The 18981-nt window shown below is 39.3% G+C and overlaps 1 protein-coding gene across 1 annotated transcript in view; it reads right to left on the bottom strand.

Moving 5' to 3' along the window:
- The window catches only part of TLR3 (toll like receptor 3), a 366722-nt gene that overhangs the window by 1263 nt on the left and 346478 nt on the right, over positions 1-18981 (bottom strand). Inside the window, exons 6-9 of the mRNA XM_030831266.2 lie at positions 8703-8784; positions 6162-6613; positions 4220-4411; positions 178-2030 (exon numbers count right to left, since the gene is read on the bottom strand). Of these exons, the coding sequence (XP_030687126.2) occupies positions 178-2030; positions 4220-4411; positions 6162-6613; positions 8703-8784 (2579 nt within the window). The remainder of the gene's footprint in view (positions 1-177; positions 2031-4219; positions 4412-6161; positions 6614-8702; positions 8785-18981) is intronic.

Here is an 18981-nt window from a genome sequence, read left to right as displayed (position 1 = left end):
AGACCAAAGCTCTAAAATTAACATTTCCCTTGTAATTAACTTTAATCTGTCACTAAAAATCAGGTTACGTTTCTTCTTAATTTTATTTTTAAAATACTTTGAGTTGTGAGTAATAATGTTAGTAATATTTAAAAGCTCAATTTAAAAACAAGAATACATTTCAGAGTGTTCACCTACCTTTTGCATAATGGATCTTTCAGTAGATTCTGTGTTATAACAAAAATAATTTTTCTGCTCCTTCTGATGCTATTAACAATTGCTTCAAGTTCAAGGACACCTGCGTCAAAATCCCTTTCTTCCAGACAAAATCTGAGTGTATGATCTTCTTCTTCCATTGGGGAGAAGTGTTCCCAGACCCAATCCCTATCCTTATAGGCATGAATTATATATGCCGCATATTCAAACTGTTCTGGCTGTCTGTCTATTTCTTTGAAACCAAGAACTCGATGCACTGAAACATTCCAATAAAAAGATATCTTCCAGCCTTCAAAATGGATGAGGAGTACAATAAGGATAAAAATCAATAGGATACTGGTATTTATCATGAAAAGGAGTTCAAATGGGGCACTGTCTTTGCAGGGTGATATATCAAAAAGCATCACTGGGAAACCATGATATTGAGGTGGAGTGTTGCAGAGGTAACGGCTTGATAGTTCAGAGATGTTGGTATGGGTATTATTAATCCAAGTAACAAACCAGGCAATGCTTTCACATGTACAATCAAATGGATTAAAGCTCATATCTAAATTACTCAGGTTCTTGAATGCTGGCCCAAAAACGTTCTTTTCAACAGATGTTATGAGATTCTTCTGAAGGCTTAATGACTTTAGCGACACTTGATTATCAAAGACAGATGGCGGAAGGATATTTAAATTATTCAATCCTAAATCGATGCTCTTCAATTCACGTAAGTCCTTGAAGACTTCTGCTGGGACCTCATCAAAGCCATTAGACTCTAAGTTAAGGATGTGGAGGTGAGAAAGACCCTTCAGAAAATGAATAGGACCACCAGGGTTTGCATGCTTCCAGAGGCGAGCTAAGTTGTTATGCTGCAAATCCAGAATTTCTAGTTTCTCAAGACCCTTCAACAGTTCATCATTTATGTTGGCTATGTTGTTGTTGCTTAGATCCAGAATGGTCAGGTTAGGAAGAGGGTGAAAAGGTGAAGGGGAGCTATTCACATTTTTAAGGGCCACCCTTCGGAGCATCAGTCGTTGAAGGCTTGGAACCAAGGCAAAAGAGTTGCTAGTCAGCTCTAGGTATTTGTTGTAGGAAAGGTAGATTTCAATAATATTTTCTAGACCTCTCCATTCCTGGCCTGTGAGTTCTTGCCCAATTTCATTAAGGCCAAGGTCAAGTACATTTAGGTGGCCCAACCAAGAAAAAGCACCACTCTCTATTTTTGAGATTTTATTTTTGGTTAGGTTGAGTATGAGCAGAGGAGAACCAGCAAGTGATGAAAACGTTTCATTTGTTAAAGTTTGCAAACTTGAGAAGGAGTTGGATAGACTTAAACATCTCAGCCTTGTCAATCCCGTGAAAGTATTGCTTTTTATGCCTGGAAAGGTGTTATCTTCCATATTGAGATACTCCAAAACTTTTAGCCACTGAAAGGAAAAATCATCAATCTTGGGAAGTGAAGCCAGGGAAATGCTTTGTTTAGTAAAAGATCGTCTCAAATTCAGGTATCTCACGTTGGAAAGCCCATAAAAAGAGCGAGAAGACAGATGTTGTATATTATTATACTCCAGAAAGAGATATTCTAGATGTGGAAGCCACGCAAAGGAATCATTACCAATCACACTTAGGCTGTTATGGGAAAGGTCGAGCACTGTGAGATTTGTCTGCTTCAGCCCAGCAAAAGTCGTGTTGCTGGTTGTGTACAGCTGGTTGTTGCTCAGGGACAGATTCTGAATGCTTGTGTTTGATAATTCCAAGCAGAGCTCTTCTATGAGACTGGGGCTCAGTTTGGCATTGTTCAGAGAGAAGCCAAATAATTTTCCAATTGCATGAAAACACCCTGGAGAGAACTAAGAGTGGGACGGAAAAAGAGGTTAATAACCAAAACACAACGAGTCTGTGTGACCCTTGAAAAGCAGGCATATTCTCTACTCAATCCCCTTTCCTCTTTCACCGCCTTCTCCGGGTTTTCTCTCCATCCCTCTGTCTCCCAGCTCCTTCCTCTGTACCATCACCCACCTCCTGCTCCAGCCCTTGCCTCCCCTGGTCACTGGTAACTCAGCATAGATGCCACTTATCAGCTTAGATGCCACTTCGTCAGAGGGTCTTCCCTGATCTCCCAGGCTGAGTTAAGTCTCCTGGTACTTTTACTTCATCACACTGAGTATTAACTGTAATTAATAACCTATTTGTAAAGTCACCTCTGGGGCAGATCCTGTTTCCCTCTTCATGACCACTGCTCTCAGTGAACATTCTGGAACGAATGGGTGGATTTTACTATGAAACACTGACATGCACTCTCCTTTCTATGACTCTGAGCTCCAGCGATCCTCTCTGTCTTCCCACCAAGGTTTTCTCCTGACTATTTCATTACCGTGTTTCCAGCTCCCTTCTGCTCTGCCCCCCAGTCCCTCACTAGAAGCCTTGGCTGCTATGAGACTCAGCGCTGGAGCAAGAGAGCAAGAGGCAGGAGGGAGGGGATCCAAAGAGGATAGAGGTCAAGTCTCCTGGGAGAGCAAAGAGGCTCTGATTTCTACTGTGTCACTTGTGAGATGTTAGGGCCAATGGATGACATGAGAGAAATGTGGAAGAAAGTGAGTCAATATACAAAGCAGGAAATGATTAGATTAATTATGGTAAATCTATAGGATAGGATTATTTTGCAGTCACTAAAATTAAGTTTGTGAATAATTCTTAATGACATGGAGGATATTCATGTTATGATATTACTTTTAAAAGGCAGGATACACCATCATTCTCAGAGAGGCAGCACAGCACAGCTGCTAAGAGCGTGGGGCCCTGGTCTAACACTGCCAGAAACCCAGCTCTGTCACCAGTCCATCACCTGTGAGGCTATGGACAGGTTCCTTAATCTTTCTTCATCTCAATTTACTCTTGTGTAAAACGATGATAAGCGTAAGTTGGTTACAGGACTAGACAAAATTGTATTAAAAAAGAACTTGTCACAGTGTTGGCCACACAGTTAAGTACTCTATGAATTTCAGTTGCCGTTGTTTTTTCTTTTATTACACAGAGAAAAGCTGGAGACAAACATACCCAAATGTTAACATTGGTTGTCCTGAGACTATGAGCTTTTGGATAATTTTTATTTTTCTCCTCATTACTTATATATTTTACATTTATTTATATATTTCTACAATAAATGTTCTAAACAACAAAAAAATGCTGTTCAAAAATGAACCTGAGTAGCTTGCATAAAATATTTAATTATTATTTCAGGATAATTTCATTCACAGTCTATTTTTTAATCTGAAAATTAATATAGCTTTAAAAATCTGGTTTTGTTTAGAATTCCCAATATTCTTATTCTTGGCTTGTAAAGGAATAAAATATAGACACACCTGTATGCAAAACTAATGAATAAATTGAAGATCACAGACCCAAAAAGAGAAGGTTAGGTTTACTCCATTATATAGGAAGGTGCTTGTAAAAATATAATGCTAGTTATTGTTTATCGAGCATTACCTATAATGCCAGGCACTGTGCTAAATTCTTTGCCACATAAGCCTACGGGGAAGTGTTATTATTATACCAATTTTAAAACTAGAGAACTGGAGCAGAGAGAACTTGAATAACTTGCCCAATTGCACAGTTATTAACAGACAAAGGCCACATAGGGAGTCAGCTAACCCAACTCTAAAGCCTGTGCTCTTAACCATCATACTATTTTAATTCTTCCAGGGATTTTGCGCAAGAGATAGTATTATTTCCACTTTACAGGCAAGGAAACTAGACCCAGAGAGGTTAAGTTCCCCAAGGCCAAAGTCCTGGTCTGTAATGGATCACGGATTTTAACCCACTTCTGTTTGACAGCAGAGCTCCAGCTCCAAATTGCTACCAAACTCCCTTTCTTGCGAGGATAACGTCAATGGCCCTAAGCAGTAAGTGTGAAGGATTTCTAGAAGATGTGACAAAGGTTATCACCTCTTTCTCCATCTCTACCTTTAGATTCTTACCCACGTGACACAATTAGGGACTGCCCACACTTAAAAGTACAACACAAAATTTTTTATCTTACCTCTTTTATTTGATTTGATGACAACTCTAATCTTTTTAAAGAAGAGTTGCCAAGGAAATCAAGTTCTTCACGTCTTAGTGCAGAAATTTTATTATTTGATAGTAGAAGCTCTTGGAGGTTTTCCAGTTGCAGCTGAGTTCCTAATTTAGTAGATGATAAACCATTATGAGCTAGGTCTAATTTGATTAAATTCTGAGGGGAAAAAATATGTATATAAGTTACAGTCTTGCCATGAAAAAATAGTTCTTTTAAATGTACATGAATCTTAGAAATAACTGGACAGCAAAATGTCACATCTTTATTATTCTACAGAAAACTGACGGTAGGAGTAATAAAAAAATCTTGGTTGTGATCGAAAATACCATTGCTACAAAGACTAATTTCTTTTTCTTTTTCTTTTTTTTTTTTTGCAGTATGCGGGCCTCTCACTGTTGTGGCCTCTCCCGTGGCGGAACACAGGCTCCGGATGCGCAGGCTCAGCGGCCATGGCTCACGGGCCCAGCCGCTCCGCGGCATGTGGGATCTTCCCGGACCGGGGCACGAACCCGTGTCCCCTGCATCGGCAAGCGGATTCTCAACCACTGCGCCACCAGGGAAGCCCCAAAGACTAATTTCTTAATTCAAAGAATCACTTTATTTCTCTTACCAAAATAAAATGACTTCAGCTTACTTATTCGTGATGTAAGGAATATTCATAATAAGCATTTTTATTTACTTATTTATTTATAATAAGCATTTCTTTATGATGTAAGAAATATTCATGTGGCTTATCAAACATAGTGTCATGCATCAACCTTGAGACTAAACAACAAAAAAAAGATGAAGAAATATTTTCTTAAGAAGCATGAGGAGAATGTTGCTGTTCATGAAATTTTTAAAAGATTTTCATGTTGAGAAAGATCGGTAGTTATGTAAATTTTGCATCATGACTAGTACAGAATATTATTATTTTGTTTTGTCTGTGCTGTAGGATGTTTTGTCACTTTGTGCTACCTTTGAACATGTAAACTTCCACTCAGGTAAAATGTAAGGAAAAACTGATACATGTTAGGGCAATATCTTATGTAATGTCTATCAAAGAGCTTAAGACTTCTATTTATGTTTTAAAAATAAGAATAACATTTTGCCGGCAATTAACCGGATTTTGAGGTCTTTGTGCCCAAAGACATCATTTCATCTACATCAGAATCTAAGAGGGCACAAGAAAGAATTTCAAATCCCTAGCTAGCAAGCAAATCATTTTATAAATGTCTCTAAGAATATTTAAATTTATATATTATTCTTGGTATTTGAGGTCGAGGAATGCTCAGTTTTTTATAAGCCCACAAAATGAAGAAAACAGAGTTCTGAAAATAGCTTTGATATAAGAAAAGCACTTAATAATTGCCTCAGATTTAAAGACACTAGCATATTTTTTCACAGATTTAAATTCAAGCAAAGTACTGACAAGAAAAAGGTGGTAGCTACTGAAAAGCAATACTGTAGAAGATTTCTTAAATCAAAAGTATGTAATTTTTAGCTGAACAGTTGGCTTTATCGTGCCTCAAACTGTTAATTTTATTTAAATTAGAATTTGGACTCGACATATGTTTTCATTATTGCAGGTACTAAATCAGCAGTGTGGAGAGTTTATTTGCCATTCTTCATGGGATATGCTGATTCCTCTCTGGTCTCTACCTCTTGAATCTAAGTTCTATTTCTAGTGGAAGGATGCAAGAGAGGAGAGTTCTTTAAAATTACAGTATTTGCTCTCTTGAAAATATTTCCAATCATAATGGCCATATTTGTGTGTGGAGCCCTCCTACCCATTTGGGTAGATCAGATTTCTTATTCTTCACCTTGATATTTAGACATGAAGTCTAAAGATGCACAAATGACTTGAAAACAATATTCAATAACATATTTTTCATTTCTTACATGGAAATATTCATTTCCATCTTACCTTCAGGCTTTTAAAGGGATTACTTTGAATTTTCTGGATTGAGTTGGACATTAGATGGAGTTCAGTCAAATTCATGCAGAAGATAAAGGTTTTATCAGAAAGCTGAGATAGCTCATTGTGTTGGAGGTTCAAAATTTCCAACAAAGGGAGACTTTGGCACAGTTCTGGCTCCAGCTTTGAGATGGTGTTAAATCCTCCATCCAAGATAGTAAGTTGGCTATATCTTGTAAAATTGGCAGGTGGTAATCTTCTGAGTTGATTATGGGTAAGATTCAACACTGTTATGTTTGTTGGGAGGTCATCAGGTATTTGAGTCAACTTCAGATGACTGCAGTCAGCTATTTCATGTCTAACAGTACATTTGTTGGTAGAAGATGTACACAGTATCCAGAAGGGCAACAGTCCCAAAAAGGAGTAGATACGATAAAGCAAATCCCTGCTCATGATTCTGCCTTATAAAAGAAAAACAGCAAAGTAATGGGCAGCATTAATAACATGCGCTTCCATATACATTGGTTTATTACTTGCAATATATGTAACAAATGTGACTATATATGTAATATATGTAACAAATGTGATCTCATTACTCGTAACATTTATGATATACAAGTACGTATTATACAAGTAATACATCAAATGGAAATAATTCAATCAGCACAAAAAAGGATCAAAAAACAAACTCGCTTCTCGCTTTTCACCTCCACCCCAGCTGCAACGTTCCAAGGTAAACCTCTTGACTGTTTCTACTTTTAATTCTCATGGTCACTTCCACAAACCTAAATAATATGCTTGTGTTTCTACTTCTTCATTTCTGGACCTTAAGTAGATTCTTCCTACCGAAAAGATGAGGAACTTAATTATACTATTTCCTCATCCTCTTCACGTTTTTCCTTAGTTATTTTAAAATTTCATTTCATCTACTGTTACAATTAGATTGTAACAATCTATTGTTACAACCTATTGTTAATCTATTGTTCTTTATAGTTCTAAAGCCCATTCTGAAAACTCTTTCCAGTACCATAAGGGCACTACCTCTATTTACCAACTCACAGGCATAGTCCCCGAAATATATTCCCCTCCTTTGCCTAGGTGACATTTAACTCTTCTGGAAGGGCTGTAGCTAGAGGTAAGAATTACTGAGAAGGATTAAGCCATTTACAAAACATGTAAGGACTGAAAGACATTCCCAGATATGAGATACACTTCACCTGATGGAAGAGACTCACCAAATGCCACGCAGGATGAGTGAAAAAGGAAAAAGACACAGACTCTTTTGAAACGTCAGAATAGTGATCATCCACCAGAAAAATCCTAAAACCTTTTAAGGAGAACATATGCTCAATTACTTCCAGGGGAAAGAGATCCTGATTCCACAAAACTTTCCATCAGCAACGTAAGCCACTAGAAAACAATAGTGCTAAGCTTTCAAAACGTGCAGGGGGAATAATTTTGAACCCCACATTTCATATGAGGCTGAACAATTAAAGATAAGGGGAAGAAGCGTTTTGAGATGTGCACAGACTCAGTAAGTTTATAAGTAGACAATCGGCATGAAAAAGTTATTCTAGAATGTGCTACAGTAAAACAAACAAAAAAAGCGAGAGAATGAAATTAGAGTGAAGAGTTGATGTTTCATGAGACGTAACAGAAACAAAGGAAGTTAAAAAGAGATGAAAAGTAGATTCACTGGGCCTTGCAATTTTGGAAAACCGAGGACTACACATTCCTTTGTCCAAGTAAAAGACAATATTGCATCATGTTTGGGACCTGGCGTCTGCCGCCAGGGTGCTTAATCATTATTTGCAGTTTGGCTTGTACAGTTTGGTTTGTAAATTCACAATATTTTTTCCCCTAAGTTTATGCAGGCGCATCTACCTGCAGACACACACTAACACATAATCCTACTGTAAGGTTGGGAGCCAACTTCCTGAAACCAGTACCGCCCGAGGCCGACCAGCCCATGTTTGCTCATTTCTGACCTTCCTACACATCTGAAGATCTTTCCATGTCTCATCTTCTTCCGTTTTCCTTTATGAGGCCAGAGAAAGCCATTTTCTTACTCCTAGGAATACCTGAAGTGTTTTCTCCTTGTCGAGCACGTTATAAAATGCCAGCCCCTGTCTCCTCTCCAGCCAAGAAAACTGAGAGGAGATAAACTCTTTAAAGCTCACAGGGCTCTGCATCCTTAAGACAAAGATGTGATTTTTAAAAAAGGCTGTTGCCCGATGATTTCCATCGCTTCCCTAATGTGCTTTCCCAGTTACAGAACACTACAAAGGAAAAAAAAAAATACTGCATAAAACGTTTCATCATGTTAATGAGAAACTGTTGCTGTTCCTTGTCTTCTGAGTTGTGATACAAGTCTCCTCACACCTATATTCTCTCCTCTTTTTCTACTCTCCATGTTGAATGATTCCGACTCGATCTCAAGCACCAGACCCAAGAAAGATCAAAGAATGCTAAAGCCAACAAGCGTTCTAGCTGTACCCAACATGAGAGATCCTATCCCAGGAAGAATTTAAAATACGCACCTTCACTTACTCTGATGGCAGCTGACCGTTCCTTTTTTCATTAGTTCAAATCCAGTCGTTTTCATCTGGGAAGTGAGGAAGTTTGCTGCAATCTGGAAAGTGAAACTAAAGTTAAAAAAAAAAAAAAACCTTCTTTTCTCCTTGGTACATTCTAAGAAGGGCAAATGAAAAAAATCACAATCTCAGCAAGAGGTATTTTAAATTGTTTCTTAAAAATGTCTTGTTTTTTCTTCTTCTGTACAGTCCCTTGGGTTTTATTAAGAGGGTCACAGATTTAGCAACAGAGAAAGTTGAAAGAATCAAGCCCTCGCCCATTGATGTGGGCAGGGCTCTAGAGGTTAATGAATATCTAACAGAGAGCGAATTCCTCTATTTTTTTTTAAAAAAACCAAAGCCTGATTCATGGCTGTCAGAATCGGTTAGAGAGACAGAAAAAAAACTCAGTCCCTAATTAAAGCTAAGCACTTTCACTTCTCTTATCTCACTTTATCTTCTTAGCAACTTTGTAAGACAAATAATGCAGAAATTAACCTTTTGATCAAAGAGACCAAGTTTCACAGCAGAGAAAGAGCTTGGCCTTGGAGCCGGCCAGGAGCCGGTCCTAACACATGCTGCTCCACTTTACGTGGTCAGAATCTGTTAGGGAACAAATTGATAAGCCTGGAGAAAGTTCAGATTCACTATTTAGTTATCAATTAGCTTTACTGACTTCAACTAGTGTAAGGAACATGCTTGTCAAAAAAGTAACACATTTTCATTGTTGATATAACATCATAGGATAACTATAATGTTATACAGTAAAATATAACAATTGGCAGGAACTGCAGAGATCACTGAATCCAGCTCCCTTGTTTGAGAAGTGAGGAAAACGAAACAGAGCTAGGCGAGGGATTTGCCTGAGGACATACCGCAAGTCGCCTTAATGCTTTATACAAGTCAAGTAAGAAAACAGCCTGGAACAGTTGAAACATGTCACTAGCTTGACTTGACTGCAGAATTGAGAGCAAGAAGTTAGCTGGTATCAGGGTGCAAAATGCCCTTTCCTGGGCTCCAGCCTTAGCTGGACCACCTTGTGGTTACCCTTTTCTGATGCTGCCGTCACATCTAGGACATAATGGCATAAGCAGGCAAACGACTGTCCCCCACATCTACCCACTGGGATGTGCAGTAAAACGTTACTACTATTCAAAAGGTTTCTTCTCTGTGAGTACCTGAAGGCAGGACAGGGTGTGCTCTTTGTGTGTAACTCTCCGGCCAGTCTTCCACAGTAGGCTGTCACTTTGGGCTCCAGTGAACCAGGCTGCTATTCAGTATTCAGACCCTTGTGTGGTCTCCACATTGACCCTGGACTTGACCACGTGACTAGCTTTGGCCAACGGGATATTAGTAGCATGCAGCAAGCCAAGGCTGGATAAGTATTTGCATATTAGAACTGTCCCTCTTCCTCTCAGAACCCAGCCGCTGTGTGGTGAGATGCCCAGCCTAGACTTGTGCAAGGCAACACGGAGGAGAACCGAGGGTCTAGCCAATAGCTCCAACTGAGCACCCAGAAGACAGCCATTGAGTAAGCCATATTGGGAGTGGATTTTCCAATCCCAGTTGAGTCACCCCAGCTGATATCCCATGGAGCAGAGATGAGCTGTCCCCACAAGTCCTGCCGAAATTCCAGAGGAGTAAACAAAAAAATGACTCAAGTTTTAAACCAAAAAATTTTGGAGTGATGTGTTAGGTATCATCAGATAAATGAAATTCATTCCCCCCACAACCCTACACACCCATCTCTTATACCTTAGGACTTCTTGTAAATATCAGGTTTTCCATAATGTTGGTTGAACTAAAGAATGGCTTCCAAAAAATAATTTTTATTGGTAGTCTCATAATGCAATAATCAGTTTAGGCATAATACCAGTTCTCATCCAGATATTAATAGTCCTCAATTCATGTTGGCTCTAAATACAGCACAGGTCAGTTTCTCTCCAGTGTATATTTCTTAATTATGCATTAACTTATTTAGCTATTACGGTGGTAGGTGCTACAGTGAAAAAGTTTATTTTTCCCTTTTTAAGAGAATTAAATCAAAACTATGATATATGTCCATAAGTGAACTCGAAACAACAAGAACAAAGAAAGAAAGAAAGAAACAAACAAACAAAACAGAAACAGACTCATAGATACAGAGAACAAACTGGTGGTTGCCAGACGGGGGAAGGCGGGAGAACAGATGAAGTAGGTGAAGCGGATGAAGAAGTACAAACTTCCAGCTACAAAATAAATAAGTCACCGGTGTGTAATGTACAGCATAAAGAATATAGTCAATAATCTTGGAACAAGTTTGCATGGTGACAGATGGTAACTAGACTTATTGTGGTGATCATAATGTATAAAAATATCGAATCACTATGTTGTACCCCTGAAACTAATATAATACTGTATGTTAACTATGATTCCAAAACAGACAAAAACTTCCCATGGGTTTACAATGTGATGAGTATATTATGGACCTAGATAAACAGCTACATTTCCCTCAGAGCATCAGATAGACCGTCATTTTGAACTGTGCTGACCCGTCTCCCTTCACAGCCACCCTTCAGAAAGGACATGGTTCTGCTCTGAACTGTCTGAAATTCCAGAAGCCATCTCTTTTTCTTTTTTCTTTGTGAACTCTTTCTCTAAAGTAAAGGTGCAATTCCTCTTGCCAGTGTCATTTCCATTTCTGCTCACTGAGCTTCAGCTGGTTTAAATTAAGTTCGTTGTCAACCAGACAACAAACTCAGCAAGAACTTTAATGAGAAGAAATAACACTGTGCCCCTCCTGTTACTCTCACTCATGTCCACTGAGCAGGACTGAACTTGAACTTCCCCTCTGAAAAAGAAACCAACATTTGACACACAGAGCTTCTAGCTTAATTTGAGCTTTTCCTTATTTTTTTGTAATTTTATGTGGTAGATGAAAAGTGGTGATATCTTCCTCTCTCTTGTAAATCTGGGAGGTGGGTTCGTGTGAATGGGTCTCACTCTCCTTCACTGACAGTCTCAGGATATGGTGAAGGTCTCTTCAAACTCTATGCCTTAAATTTGATATTCATTTATTAATATGAAAAATAAAATTCCAGGTCCAGTGGTTAACACTCCACACTTCCACTGCAGGAAGCATGGGTTCGATCGTCGGTCAGGGAGCTAAGATCCTGCATGCCGTGTGGCACGACAAAAAATAAACAAAATAGAATAAAATAAAATTCCAGACCAAACTTCACTAGCATCCTACTTTCTTTCTATTTATTTATTTACTTTCAACTTGGACATTTTCCCAGTATTTATTATGAGTAAATTGGCCTCCTGGAATTGTTCTACAGAGTCATGATTAAATAAATAACCCTGTGGTGATACCCCTGTCTATGTGAGGAGCAGCTTGATTTCAAATCAAAATCTGCTGCTAAGACCATTTGCCTTTGTTATTCTTACTTTTTTCCCTTTCTTTTAAATTAGAGTATAGTTGATATACAATATGATATCATCCTACACTTTAAATATCCTAATTAAATTTGAATGAACTGATGCCTACTGGGCATCCAGTGAATGGAATCATAAATGTCAAACAAAGCCATTAACAATCACACTTAACACAAAGAAGTTCAAAGTATCAAAAGCAACTAATAGGGCTTCCCTGGTGGCGCAGTGGTTGAGAGTCTGCCTGCCGATGCAGGGGACACGGGTTTGTGCCCCAGTCCAGGAAGATCCCACATGCCGCGAAGCGGCTAGGCCCGTGAGCCATGGCTGCTGAGCCTGCACGTCCGGAGCCTGTGCTCCGCCACGGGAGAGGCCGCAACAGTGAGAGGCCCACGTACCACACATACACACACAAAAGCAACTAATAACTTACTGTAATCAGATTAAACTGGTCATTGGTGACAGTTTAATGCTCATGCATGTCGATCTCCATTTTATAATGCAAATTTTGAATCAACACAGAAAATTAAAGAGAGTGTCCAGTGTTGAAAAGGATAGGCAGTTGCTTTTGAACATGCTTCTTGCTTTTCTCCTAACAGGAAGCTGTATCTGTATCTGGGATGATTTATAATAAGAATATGAGAACTGGTCCTTAAAGAATGAGAAGTAAAAGTGGAAGGAAGGTGGGGAGGGGGAGGTTTACTAGGCTAAAAATTTGGAGAAAAAGTACACAAACCTAGTGAAATTCAGAAAGCTGTAAGCTAGAGTTTACAGCCTATATAAAATGTTAATCTTATTCTTTACTTTACCTAGAAATAGGCCTATATAAGAGTTGAATGTACACTTTAACATCAATACCATTTCAAAAGAAATGGTAACATTTCTTTCTGTTTAAATTACCTGTGGTACAGTGGCCTGGAGTGTGAAATGCCCACAAGGGAAATGAGTAAGTTCTTTAAGAAGAGGAGCTGACTGACCCCTGGCCAGGGCCTCGAAACTGGGTCAAGAGAGCATTTTTTAAAGCTGTATTACAATTGACCCCTTGATGTCTGGACATTAGTTTTGAGTTCAGTTTTTGGGGGATATTTGAGGGCCCTAAATACAATAATAGAGGAGACTTCTAGAGATTGGGGATAATTTGCCCTAAACTGAATAGAAAACCATTTATCATGAGAGTAGAAAGGAAGAAAAGAAGTACAAGAAAGAAATCAAAGAGGAAATAAAAAAATACCTAGAAACAAATGACAATGAAAACACGACAACCCAAAACCTATGGGATTCAGCAAAAGCAGTTCTAAGAGGGAAGTTTATAGCAATACAAGCCCACCTTAAGAAACAAGAAACATCTCAAATAAACAACCTAACCTTACACCTAAAGCAGTTAGAGAAAGAAGAACAACCCCCCCCCCAAAGTTAGCAGAAGGAAAGAGATCATAAAGATCAGACCAGAAATAAAGGAAAAAGAAATGAAGGAAACAATAGCAAAGATCAATAAAACAAAAAGCTGGTTCTTTGAGAAGATAAACAAAATTGATAAACCATTAGCCAGACTCATCAAGAAAAAAAGGGAGAAGACTCAAATCAACAGAATTAGAAATCCAAAAGGAGAAGTAACAACTGACACTGCAGAAATACAAAGGATCATGAGAGATTACTACAAGCAACTCTATGCCAATAAAATGGACAACCTGGAAAAAATGGACACATTCTTAGAAAAGCATAACCTTCCAAGACTGAACCAGGAAGAAATAGAAAATGTAAACAGACCAATCACAAGCACTGAAATTGAAACTGTGGTTAAAAATCTTCCAAAAAACAAAAGCCCAGGACCAGATGGCTTCTCAGGCAAATTCTATCAAACATTTAGAGAAGAGCTAACACCTGTCCTTCTCAAACTCTTCCAAAATATAGCAGAGGGAGGAACACTCCTCAACTCATTCTATGAGGCCACCATCACCCTGATACCAAAACCAGACAAAGATGTCACAAAGAAAGAAAACTATAGGCCAATATCACTGATGAACATAGATGCAAAAATCCTCAACAAAATACTAGTGAACAGAATCCAGCAGCTCATTAAAAGGATCATACACCATGATCAAGTGGGGTTTATCCCAGGAATGCAAGGATTCTTCAATGTACGCAAATCAATTGATATGATACACCATGTTAACAAGTTGAAGGAGAAAAACCATATGATCATCTCAATAGATGCAGAAAAAGCTTTCCACAAAATTCAATACCCATTTATAATAAAAACCCTCCAGACAGTAGGCACAGAGGGAACTTACCTCAACATAATAAGGGCCATATATGACAAACCCACAGCCAACATCGTTCTCAGTGGTGAACAACTGAAACCATTTCCACTAAGATCAGGAACAAGACAAGGTTGCCCACTCTCACCATTATTATTCAACATAGTTTGGGAAGTTTTACCCACAGCAATCAGAGAAGAAAAAGAAATAAAAGGAATACAAATCAGAAAAGAAGAAGAAAAGCTGTCACTGTTTGCAGATGACATGATACTATACATAGAGAATCCTAAAGACTCTACCAGAAAACTACTAGAACTAATCAATGAATTTGGTAAAGTAGCAGGATACAAAATTAATGCACAGAAATCTCTTGCATTCCTATACACTGATGATGAAAAATCCGAAAGAGAAATTAAGGAAACATTCCCATTCACTATTGCAACAAAAAGAATAAAATACCTAGGAATAAACCTACCTAAGGAGACAAAAGACCTGTATGCATAAAGCTATAATACACTGATGAAAGAAATTAAAGGTGATACAAACAGATGGAGAGATATACCATGTTCTTGGATTGGAAGAATCAACATCATGAAAATGACTATACTACCCAAAGCAATCTACAGATTCAATGCAATTCCTATCAAACTACCAATGGCATTTTTCACAGAACTAGAACAAAAATTTCACAAATTGTATGGAAACACAAAAGACCCCGAAGAGCCAAAGCAACCTTGAGAAAGAAAAACAGAGCTGGAGGAATCAGGGTCCCGGACTTCAGACTATACTGCAATGCTACAGTAATCAAGACAATATGGTACTGGCACAAAAACAGAAATATAGATCAATGGAACAGGATAGAAAGCCCAGAGCTAAATCCACGCACATATGGTCACCTTATTTTTGATAAAGGAGGCAAGAATATACAATGGAGAAAAGACAGCCTCTTCAGTAAGTGGTGCTGGGAAAATTGGACAGCTACATGTAAAAGAATGAAATTAGAACACTCCCTAACACCATACACAAAAATAAACTCCAAATGGATTAAAGAACTAAATGTAAGGCCAGACACTATAAAACTCTTAGAGGACGGCTTCCCTGGTGGTACAGTGGTTGAGAGTCTGCCTGCTGATGCAGGGGACACAGGTTCGTGCCCCGGTCCGGGAAGATCCCACATGCCGCAGGGCAGCTAGGCCCATGAGCCATGGCCGCTGAGCCTGCGCGTCTGGAGCCGGTGCTCCACAACGGGAGAGGCCACAAGAGTGAGAGGCCCGCGTACCAGAAAAAAAAAACAAAAAACAAAAAACGTCTTAGAGGAAAACATAGGCAGAACACTCTATGGCATAAATCACAGCAAGATCCTTTTTGACCCACCTCCTAGAGAAATGGAAATAGAAACAAAAATAAACAAATGGGACCTAATGAAACTTAAAAGCTTTTGCACAGCAAAGGAAACCATAAACAAGACGAAAAGACAACCCTCAGAATGGGAGAAAATATTTGCAAATGAAGCAACTGGCAAAGGACTAATCTCCAAAATTTACAAGCAGCTCATGCAGCTCAATATCAAAAAAACCAAACAACCCAATCGAAAAATGGGCAGAAGACCTAAATAGACATTTCTCCAAAGAAGATATACAGAGTGCCAACAAACACATGAAAGGATGCTCAACATCACTAATCATTAGAGAAATGCAACTCAAAACTACAATGAGATATGCCCTCACACCAGTCAGAATGGCCATCATCAAAAAATCTACAAACAATAAATGCTGCAGAGGGTGTGGAGAAAAGGGGACTCTCTTGCACTGTTGGTGGGAATGTAAATTGATATAGCCACTATGGAGAACAGTATGGAGGTTCCTTAAAAAACTAAAAATAGGACTACCATACGACCCAGCAATCCCACTACTGGGCATATACCCTGAGAAAACCATCATTCAAAAAGAGTCATGTACCACAATGTTCATTGCAGCTCTATTTACAATAGCCAGGACATGGAAGCAACCCAAGTGTCCATCGACAGATGAATGGATAAAGAAGATGTGGCACATATATATAATGGAATATTACTCAGCCGTAAAAAGAAACGAAATTGAGTTACTTGTAGTGAGGTGGATGGACCTAGAGTCTGTCATACAGAGTGAAGTAAGACAGAAAGAGAAAAACAAATACTGTATGTTAACACATATATATGGAATCTAAAGAAAAATGGTTATGAAGAACCTAGGGGCAGGACAGCAATAAAGATGTAAATGTAGAGAATGGACTTGAGGATACTGGGAGGGGGAAGTGTAAGCTGGGATGAAGAGATAGAGTGGCATGGACTTATACTACCAAAATAGATAGCTAGTGGGAAGCAGCCGCATAGCACAGGGAGATCAGCTCAGTGCTTTGTGACCACCTAGAGGGCTGGGATAGGGAGGGTGGGAGGGAGGGAGACGCAAGAGGGAGGAGATATGGGGATACATGTATATATATATAGCTGATTCACTTTGTTATACAGCAGCAACTAACACAACATTGTAAAGCAATTATACTCCAATAAAGATGTTAACAAAAATAAAAGAAAAAAAAAGAAAAGAAGTACAAAGAGTCTTGGTGGCCAGCCCATCAGCAAGTTCCTCATTTATATGGTATCAGCCAAGAAAACAGAACTGCAATTTCTGGAGTCTCTAAAAATATCTTGGTGGAGTTAAAGAGTGTGTTAAAATATGAGTTGTAATTTTTGTGACAATAATATCTTGGTGTATTTCTTTGGTCAAGGTGGGAGGTCTGGCAGTTACATTGCTGGAAGGTATAAATTAATCATTTAGGAAGGTATATGTAAAGGTTAATGTATTTGTTTATAACCAAAGGGAAGGGGTGTTCAGAATGCAGAGTGGGGGGTCGTGGTGGAAAGCTGGGGGAGGGAGTAAGAGAAGGCACTGGAAAGTGGGAGACCTCTCCCCAGGAAGTCGAGGGTTGGACTAATAATTTTCATTTATATTTAGAATGGCACAGTTAGTAGTAACCTTGATAAGTTTTCCCTTTAGGCATGGGAGTGTAGGGGTTTTGGCAGCGAGCAAGGTGTGTACGAGGATCATGCAGTGAGCAGACAGTGAGCTCAGGAACTGTAATAGGATCCCTAGTATCAGAGGAAGAAAGCAATCCATGTCCCATGTCCAATTTGTGGGCACCTTAGCCATGGCAATGATCTGAGAGCCCGGGATGAAGTTATATCTGTCGTAGAGAGCAATGTTATTTTTAGCAGCAGGCTCCTGGGCCAGGGCAATGCTGTCTTGGATGTGGGACCAGGATATCCTTCCCACATGGACACCCACTTGGGTTGATGTAGGTCATGTCTTTGTGACCATATGGTATCATAACAAGGTTGAGCTCCTCATAGAATCTGAAGGCAATGTTGGGCCTGGGAGCTTGTAGATATCTTTTAAATCAAGGGGGCTCTCTGGGTGCATCACAGCTAGCAAAAGTGATGCCAGTATTGGTGATCTTTTGTAATTGGACCAAAGCTTCGGAACCCAACTGGCAATTGCACGATTACTATCCTAATTAAGGGTGGCTGGATCTAAAAGCTCCCAATAATCCAAGGTTTTGCCCAGACAGATGATGAGAGACTTTACTGCAAATAGGACTTAAATCCAACGGCCTGATTTGGATGCATGTGGTCAACAGGGTGTCAGGTGTTCGGCAACTGCAGTATCCTTGTCTGATGCTGGAGCTTCAGCATTCGTGTGTTGGCAGGTGCTCTAATGTAGCCAAAGACGAGGTGCCCTCTGCCTCCGTTGTCAGTTCGGTTGGTGATGGGCAAGCTAGTGAGGTCTTTGGGCTGAACTGGATGGCAAGGGGCCATCAGAATTCATCATGTATGGTTGAAACAAGGGCTTACTTGGAAGGCTTACGCCTCCAGATCGCAAACTAATGAAAACTCTGAGACCAGTTGTTACAAGACCAACAGCCAACCGGATGGTGTGCAGCTGCACTCGACAGTCTTCTGTTGCCTGGTGGATTTCCCCTGGCAAATGTTCTTACCAAAGAGGGTTTTTCTATTTGTATTATTATGGATATGATGTGGATTCCATTATTATCTCTGAAAGTGATTTTCATTTACTAAGTGGAGTTTCCTATCTCCCTTCTGGGTAGTTCACTCTATTGAGGGCCTGGCCCTGGAAGACTGATTTTAATTTCCTAGCGAGGATCACAGGGAGAGCCAGATTAATGATCTACCTCTTATAACCTGAATATAGAGGAAGGTTTTAGTTTAGGCTCTAGTGGCTCTTATATCAGATGGACAGGTGTCTTGGCCCAGGGAACAATCTACGGTATAATGGATCCCAGGAGAGTATGCACCCTTGATCTGGCCTCAGCCCACATGGGCTGGGAGCAGGATAGAAAATCTGTAAAAATAGGGTGAAACATTATTAAAGGGCCTCATATATAAGTCTGTATACTTGGAGGAGAGACACATCGTCCTTTAAATACAGGAAAGGGTGACGGGAAAGTTTTTTAAAGTTAGCGTGAAATGTGAGTCAACCGAGGGGCTTTGAGTTAAGAGAGATTAAGGCCTAGGGAAGGGTGGAGACC

Source organism: Globicephala melas, chromosome 21, assembly GCF_963455315.2.
Source record: "Globicephala melas chromosome 21, mGloMel1.2, whole genome shotgun sequence".
NCBI classification, from domain to species: Eukaryota; Metazoa; Chordata; class Mammalia; order Artiodactyla; family Delphinidae; genus Globicephala; species Globicephala melas.
Note: the sequence above shows the minus strand (reverse complement) of the source record. Positions and strands in the feature narration are given on the sequence as shown.